This window comes from Amblyomma maculatum, unplaced genomic scaffold (genome assembly GCF_055883805.1).
Source record: "Amblyomma maculatum isolate TAMU_Amacu unplaced genomic scaffold, ASM5588380v1 scaffold_19, whole genome shotgun sequence".
Taxonomy (NCBI): domain Eukaryota; kingdom Metazoa; phylum Arthropoda; class Arachnida; order Ixodida; family Ixodidae; genus Amblyomma; species Amblyomma maculatum.
In genome coordinates this window covers 6,093,605-6,102,798 of record NW_028146744.1, presented here as the reverse complement: position 1 = coordinate 6,102,798, position 9,194 = coordinate 6,093,605, and the positions used below count along the sequence as shown (strand labels likewise).

The window sequence follows — 9,194 nt, the reverse complement described above, 5'->3', positions numbered from 1 at the left end:
TGACAACTTCACTTACAGTACGGGGCTCTTTTGCCATCAGAATGTTGAATACGCCTTCGTGGATGCCCATCATGACGTGGCAAATCTTCTCGGCTTCAGTCATTGATGCGCTTACACGATGACACAAATCTAAAACGTCTTCGATGTAGCTGGTAAAGGTTTCTCCTGTCTGCTGCCTTCGCTCGCGCAAACGGTGTTCGGCGCGAAGCTTGCGGACCGCAGGTCGACCGAAGACATCAACAAATCGGGATTTGAACGAGGCCCAAGTTGGAATGTCAGCCTCGTGATTTGTGAACCATAACTTTGCTACTTGGGTCAGGTAGAAGATCACGTTGTTAAGTTTTAGGACGTCATCCCACTTATTGTGGGTGCTTACGCGTTCATACGAAGAAAGCCAGTCCTCGACGTCCTGATCGTCGGTACCGCTGAAGACCGGTGGGTCCCGCTGGCGAAGCACCCCGGAGCATGGAATAGAAGGGGCCGAGGTAGCGGGGCCGGTGGTGTTAGAGCTGGAGTCGGTCATTGAGGTAGGAATTCGGCGGCTGCGGAGCTCCAGAGCGAATAAATGGAAGAGAAATCCCGCGACCTCCACCAAGTGTTAAGCGGGGATCCAGGCACTGGTAGCGGGCACTGGTAGCGAGCAGGACCGGAGCAGGGGTGGCTTAACTCGCAGTCAGCTAGTCCGCAAAATCACTTTCTCTTCCTCCTTCTCGGTGATCTGCCCAATTAATGGGAACCTCTTCTTTACAATATATATATAGCATAAGTAAATAGACGTACTTGGTTGCTAGAGGTTATACAGAAGTAAAAAATTGCTTCATACTGTTTCCAAGTTTATTTGGAGTCGACGTTTCTGCAGGAGCCCTGACTTTCTCAAGACTAAGGGTACGTGGTTCTTGTTCGTCTTCTTATTGTGTTGGCAAGAGGTGATACAAACAGAATATGGGCACACACAGGTGAACCATCTGGGCACGCACAACACACACATACACACACACGCGCGGAGAGCAGGGCAAGCCTAAAGGGTCATCCACCGAAGGCAACGGCCGCCGGGAGTCATCTGTATACAATACATCTGTATACAATATATATATATATATATATATATATATATATATATATATATATATATATTGTGAAGAGGAAGAAGTACACGACGAACATTCTAGGCAGTGACATCGTGATCGCTGCGCGTGTTGGACCTGACGGTGTTCGCTGTCGCTGTGCTCTCTGCTGATCTGCCCAGTCCAGCTGATTTCTGATCGAGTCCTGCTGATCTGCTCAATAAACCCCCATCTTACATTTGGTGGAGGTGCTCGGTAAGATCTATTCTGTCGCCCTGGAACTCCGCAGCCGCACATTACCACCTCCTGCGATGCCTGAGGACGTTAACCACCAAGCCGTACAAGTTGGATCGGCCATTATCTGTCCTGGCTCCCTCCGCCAGCGAGACCCCGCCATCTTCAGCGGCACTGACGACCATGACATCGAGGGCTGGCTCCCATCCTATGAGCAAGTGAGCGCTTATAACAAATGGGACATGGAAATGAAGTTAAGCAACGTGATATTCTATTTTACCGGCGTAGCAAATCTATGGTTTCGCAATCATGAAGTGGACATTCCATTATGGTCCGTGTTCAAAGCTAGCTTCGCTGAAGGTTTCGGCCTTCCGGCTGTCAGGAAAGTCCGCGCTGAACAGCGCTTGCGTGCGCGGTCTCAGCAGGTTGTTGAGAATTTCACAAGTTACATCGAGGATGTCGTCGACTTGTGCAAGCGTGTGAACGCACAGATATCAGAGGCCGACGAGATTAAGTACATTCTGCAAGGCATTGATGACGACGCTTTCCAGATGCTCACTGCTCGAGATATCCGCACCGTCGCAGAATTGGTCACACTGTGTCAAAGTTATGATGAACTGCGCAAACAAATGGCCATAACTCGCGCGAACACCATGCACTCTGAGTCGCCGCTGATCTGCTCAATAAACCCCCATTTTACATTATATATAATGGTGTGTGCATGTGTGTGCGTGTGCGCGTGTGGGGGAACCCTAACAGGAATATCGAAGCATATACACAACATAGAAGTGACTTCACTTGCTCTTTTAGAAATCTGGCGGAAATCTATGCGCAGCTAGACAAGCTTGCGAGCTCACAGCTCTCTCTTCACAGCTTCTCCAAAACAGGGTCCTGCCTTCTACCTCTGTCGAAACCAGACCAAGAACCAACTTTTACAGCGCGATGCTCTTTTAATTCGCCCCGGTCGAAAGTTCCAGAAATGAGAACAGTGCTGTTTGAAAGTGCAAACCTTGCTGAGTGCACGACGTCCTTCTCTTCCCTCGGTCTGCCAGAACGTGATCGAAGGAGAAAGTAGGACACAGGGCGACCATGCCTTCCTTCTCGCTCGTGCCAGACCGTTGTCGTCAGGGGTGGGCGAATACTGAAATTTTCGAATACAGATTGAACGCCTCCGCCTTCTTTCAGGGGGCTCGGGAGCCGCACACCGAGCGACGAATGACCACAAAAGAATGCTGCCTCCGGAACAAAAACACTTTAATTAGGTTAGGAAAACATAAACAGAAGAAATCAACTGGGTTAGAGTATATCAAGGGATAGATGCAAAAGAGGGGTCTACTGCAGACGTTGCACCGGCGAGTAAACAAAGTATCCGTGTTCTCGAAAATAAAAAGAAACACACCACTCGCGGACACACACGCGCGCGAGCGAAAATAAACGCCCCACAGGCGAATTCACTCACGTAGGTTGTTCCTCCGGCGGAAAATGGCCGCCGCGCCGCTCATTACAACGCCCGACAAAGTAAAAAAACCCACCGGCGCCGATCGCTCCCCGCTTATTTAGTCTCGGGTAAGGATCATGTGCACACACCTGTGCACATGTGGCGTAACATGCGCAGAAGGTCGCCGGCTCCGTCCCGCCGGGCGCGCTCGCTCCATGTTACGCGACCAACACGATGTAATATGCATATAAAAAAAAAATGTCTTTGAATATCGAATGGAATGTATGTTACCTGATGAGTGAAATAAATGCGACATATAAAATACTGGACATACTTATGCACGTTTATACCAGACTTCACAAGGTATTTGCAAATGCAATTAAACTATAGTTGCCAGAAATAGATGCCCTAATGGAAAATTACTATAAGTTTGGTATGACTTCCATATACCCGTTCTCTGTGCAAGAAGGACCTGCATGAAACTGGGTAGCACCTCATATCGCTGCTGAATGTAGCAAAAACTTGTTGATTCGGGCTTGAAGGGAGCAGGAAAAAATGTCAGAGTTAACCGAGAGCCCGAATAATGAAATGGGCTTCGATAAATGCCAAAAACCATTTCCATCACAGGAATTATATCTCATGAACCTCCGCGCGGTCATTGTCTTCATTTGAAAAATGGAACCGAAGTGAGAACAATGTTTTGTTTTGTTTTTCTCATTTACGTCAAGTGCTTCGATCTGTGCACACTGCTGGGCAGGCCCTTCTCATAAAACCGCCCCGTCGTGTTTCGAGGATGCTTCACTGCATTGTAACACGGTCGCGCATTGCGATGAAGCGCACAGCATGGCGAAACTGCGGTCAATCCGAAAATTTTGGTGCATTTGGTAACTTTTGAATATTCCGAAATTCCGAACGTCACTTTTCCGAATACAATTACCACTTGTATAATGATAAGTATGTTGGATTCGTATTCAAGATTTCGAATATTCGTACACCCCTTGTTTTCCGCTAGGCCTGCTACAAATTTATTTACTTGTTTATTAAGGCCAACCAAGCATCACATCATGACACAATATCAGTTTGGGTTTACAAAAAAAAAAAACCGATCTACAGAAAGCGTCTTGCTGGCGCAAAAAGAAATCATTCTTAATGCTTTTGAGCGTGAATTTGATACACTTGGAATATTTGTAGACTATTCAAAAGCATTTGACAAAATAAATCACACCACGCTATTAAAAAAATTGGAATATTATAGTTTCAGAGGCTGTTTTTTATATCTCATTAAGTCTTACCTACAACACCGCCAACAAAGGGTACACATAAATAAATCTTGCTCCAGTTTCAAACCATTATTCCACGGCGTTCCGCAGGGAAGTATTCTCGCGCCGCTGCTTTTCAACCTATATATTAACGACCTTGTTAACATAGATTTGAACACTTCATTTGTTATTTATGCCGACGATACAAGTCTATTTTTCTCACATCACAGTTTACCCCTGCTTGTTAAGAAAGCGAATGAAGTGCTTGATGTACTAAACACTTGGAGTCAAACTAATTCTTTAACTATAAACGTCTCGAAGACAAAATCAGTTCTTTTTCGCCCTAAATATAAGCCAGTTATTCGAATATTCTCCTTCGACTAGGTCTTTCGGTCATAGATTTGGTACCAGTTATAAAAACGTTAGGTGTTCTTTTTCAAGAGAATATGCAGTGGAGCGCGCATGCTGACCTTGTTCACTCCAAACTTTCGCGAATAGTAGGTATTCTTGCACGCTTTCGTTATTTTTTGCCAAAGCACATTACATTGCTCTTATACAACTCCCTTTTCATGTCCACGCTATCGTATGGTTATTTGGTATGGGGAACAACGACCTACACAAACCTGTCCAAAGTCTATCGACTACAGAAAAAAGCTGTAAGAATCGTCATGAACCTTATGACGCACACATAGAACACCTGACCTTAGATTAGAACCATTACCGAACCTGTTCAACGCAATTCTGCTAAAACGTTATCATACTTATCGCATAAATAGTGACCCTTTCCTTGAAACACTTGCAACGCTGACTCCAGTTGAAACAACGTATGGCACACGAAGCAGTCAGATTTGGAAGATTCCCCATGCCCGTACCAACTATGGCTGCCAAATGTTGATGTACATGCTACCACAAGCTCTTAATTCCTCTGTTAATAAGTCCAGCTAATCTACACAAAAGTATATGTCCTCAAATCAAAATATTGTTAACACATGCAGTTCTGTACCACCCAATATTAGTCCTATCCTCTAAATGTACTTTGTAATATATAAAGCCGCCGTTATGTTTATAATGGCTTTTTCTTGTTTTGTTGCGTTTTGTCCGCTGCTGTATTGCACTGTAAGTGGGGTGCTAGCCTTTGTCAAGCCATCGCAGGCTTTTTGCTAGCACCCTGCAGCATCACGAGTACTGTATAATCAGTGTTGATGCTAAATAAAATTATTTGTATCTGTATTAAAGCCTTTATTGCCTCATCGTTGCTGTCAGCAAGTGTCACGCTTTTGCGGCGTCTCTGATTTGTCGAGACTGGATAACGTCATGGATGTCTCGACTCATCACAGAGCACCACCACAGTATGCGCGAATGAGTGCCCTATACGGCTAAAGGCCAATCAATGATCAGTTACTAATTAAAAATCAATAATTATTATTCTATAACAAATTAATACTAATTATTGGCTAACTATAATAGGTATTGATTAGTTGCAGTTGCGTAATGAATTATCATTAATTATTTCCGTGCACCCGGTAATATCAACCACACAACAGTAAACGTTGAACAACTGCCAAGATACAAGGAGCGCGATCTCGTCACCAATGAGCTGATGTCATCTCCCCGAAATGCTTGCACCTGAGGACAGGCACTTAGGCTTTCGCCTTTCATCACTTTAGTCGCCAAAGTGTCTTCGAATTTTTTATTTATTTATTTATTTATTTATTTATTTGAGGCATTATTTCAGAAACAGTTCATCTTGAATGACCTGGCGCCCTCTTCTGTGGAGGCGAGGACACTCGCCGCGGTCAATTGAACGCATTTGAGAGCACAAGGTAGTGGTGTGGTAAAACAATAATAATAAAATTTTATATAAGAGCACGAAGCCCAGTCGCGATTTTCTGAGCACTGAATTGGCCTCGGATGGATGGATGGATGGATGGATGGATGGATGGATGGATGGATGGATGGATGGATGGATGGATGGATGGATGGATGGATGGATGGATGGATGGATGGGTGGATGGATGGATGGATGGATGGATGGATGGATGGATGGATGGATGGATGGATGGATGGATGGATGGATGGATGGATGGATGGATGGATGGATGGATGGATGGACGGACGGACGGACGGACGCACGGACGGACGGACGGACGGACGGACGGACGGACGGACGGATGGATGGATGGATGGATGGATGGATGGATGGATGGATGGATGGATGGATGGATGGATGGATGGATGGATGGATGGATGGATGGATGGATGGATGGATGGGTCGTGGGTGGGTGGGTGGGTGGGTGGATGGATGGATGGATGGATGGATGGATGGAATATAGGAGCGTCCCCTTTGAAACGGGTTGGTAGCAGTAGCTATCATGCTCATTTTTCTCCCTATATCTTAATTATTGATTTAGAATGGTTAACTAAACCATCATTCTATTTATTAAATTTTGCTCCTACATTACTAACATTATGCCACTTCTCTGCTTTTAAGCCACCAATCTTCCAGGCGTTTTTTCCCAGTTTCCACCGCCGGTTTATTCACCCGGCCACTGTTATCTCTAAACCCCAGAGCTTCAGGAACAGTGATTGCGCCTGCATCAACTTCCGGATGGATACCATTACATTTGAGTATAACATGGTCAATTGTTTCACTGGAGTTTCCACATACAGCACATGAGTCGTCTCCATTGTTGAATTTCTTTTTGTGGCTGCGTGTTCTAAGTCACCCTGATCTAGCTTCAAAAAGTAGGGCACTGCCTCTTGAGTTATCAAAGAAATCTCCTTTCCTGATCTCCATTTTCCGCTTCCGGTATAATTCCACACTCTGTTTCTTTTCCATCGAATTTATTCAATTTTTACCTTCTGTGTTTTTCACCTGTTGCTTAATGCTCTTTATTTCTCCTTCCTAGTGACTAGAATACTTACTAGTTAGTTTCCTAGTTCTTTTCCTCCATTGTGAGTCAACGCTTTTTAAGTACAGGTATTTAAATACTTTAGTTGCCCATCTGTTACCGTCCAATTTCCTCAGGCGTTCCTCATATAATATTTTACTCTGAGCTTCCCGTACTTCGAAAGATGCCCAGCCCATATCTCCCTGTACCGCCTCATTTGTAGTTTTGACGTGGGCACCTAGTGCTAATCGTCCAACGGATCTCTGATTTATTTCTAATGTCGACTGTACCTCTGATTTTAGGCACAAAACCGCATTTCCGAAACTAAGTCCGGGCACCATAATTCCTTTCCAAATACCCCTCAAAACCTCATACCCATTGTATCCCCACGATACCTTATGCTTCATTATCCCGGCATTCCTTCGCCCTTTGGCCTTAAGTGATTGCTCATGCTTTCCAATGTATGCCAATCCTTCGTTTACCCATACCCCCAGATATTTATATTCTGCTACTCTAGGTATTTCATGGCCTTGTATTTTAAGACCCTGATCAATTGAGCCGTTGAAAATCATCAGACCCGACTTAACTGCGCTGAAATTGAAGCCTAGAGCGTCCCCTTCCTCTCCGCAATACTTAACTAGAGTTTGCAATTCTTCCAGGCTCTCAGCTAGCAGCACAATATCGTCTGCATACATAAAAATGGGGAGGCGCTGCTCTATCACCTTTCCACCTAATCTATAAGACAGGTTAAAACCTAGGTTACTGTCTTGTATCCTCCGTTCCAGGTTTATCATATAAGCATGAACAGCACCGGTGATAGAGGACAGCCTAGTCTTAATCCTTTGCCTACTTTGACATCCTCCGTACTTCTTATCCCTTCCCACGTAATTTCTACTTTGTTATCCCGGTATATTTCCTGTAGGAACTCTATTATCTTATAACCGATACCTTCTTCTTTTAATATGTTCCACAAGAGTTCCCTGCTTACGTTGTCGTACGCCCCGTTTATGTCCAGGAAGGCCAAATACAAAGGTCTATTTTCCACTCTAGATATTTCGATGCATTGGGTAAGCACGAACAGGCTATCATCTAAGCGCCTACCATTTCTAAAGCTGTTCTGAAGTTCTCCAAGTATCTTGTTACTCGGAGGCCTCGGATGGATGGATGGATGGATGGATGGATGGATGGATGGATGGATGGATGGATGGATGGATGGATGGATGGATGGATGGATGGATGGATGGATGGATGGATGGATGGATGGATGGATGGATGGATGGATGGATGGATGGATGGATGGATGGATGTATGGATGGATGGATGTATGGATGGATGGATGGATGGATGGATGGATGGATGGATGGATGGATGGATGGATGGATGGATGGATGGATGGATGGATGGATGGATGGATGGATGGATGGATGGATGGATGGATGGATGGATGGAATAGAGGAGCGTCCCCTTTGAAACGGTGTGGTAGCAGTAGCTATCATGCTCATTTTTCTCCATATATCTTAATTATTGATTTAGAATGGTTAACTAAACCATCATTCTATTTATTAATTTTTTGTTCCTACATTACTCACATTATGTCACTTCTCTGCTTTTAAGCCACCAATCTTCCAGTCGTTTTTTGCTAGTTTCCACCACCGGTTTATTCACCCGGCCACTTCTATCTCTAAACCCCAGAGCTTCAGGAACAGTGATTGCGCCTGCATCAACTTCCGGATGGATACCATTACATTCGAGTATAATATGGTCAATTGTTTCACTGGAGTTTCCACATACAGCACATGCGTCATCTCCATTGTTAAATTTCTTTTTGTAGCTTCGGGTTCTAAGGCACCCTGATCAAGGTTCAAAAAGTAGGGCACTGCCTCTTGAGTTATCAAAGAAATCTTCCTTCCTGATCTGCATTTTCCACTTACGGTATAATTCCACACTCTGTTTCTTTTCCATCGAATTTATCCAATTTTTACCTTTTGTGTTTTTCACCTGTTGCTTAATGCCCTTTATTTCTCCGTCCTTGTGACTAGCATACTTACTAGTTTGTTTCCTAGTTCTTTTCCTCCATTGTGAGTCAACGCTTTTTAGGTACAGGTATTTAAATACTTTAGCTGCCCATCTGTTACTGTCCAATTTCCTCAGGCGTTCCTCATGAGATCGAGCACAGTCGCCACCTAGCGGCATAGCAGCGAACCCTACCCAATGTGTATGCGTGTTAGCGTCGCGTGCCAGCCCACAGTGATTTACGTGCGCGCGTGCGCCGTGTACAAGAGTTCATCTTGTTTGTTTCGCGGTTCCT

General features: G+C 44.6%; 1 protein-coding gene across 1 annotated transcript in view; it reads left to right on the top strand.

Moving 5' to 3' along the window:
* The first annotated feature begins 1,375 nt into the window (after positions 1 to 1,375).
* The window catches only part of LOC146171615 (uncharacterized), a 28,723-nt gene continuing 20,904 nt past the window's right edge, over positions 1,376 to 9,194 (top strand). Inside the window, exon 1 of the mRNA XM_084586463.1 lies at positions 1,376 to 2,011. Coding sequence (XP_084442589.1) covers positions 1,376 to 2,011 — 636 coding nt within the window. The remainder of the gene's footprint in view (positions 2,012 to 9,194) is intronic.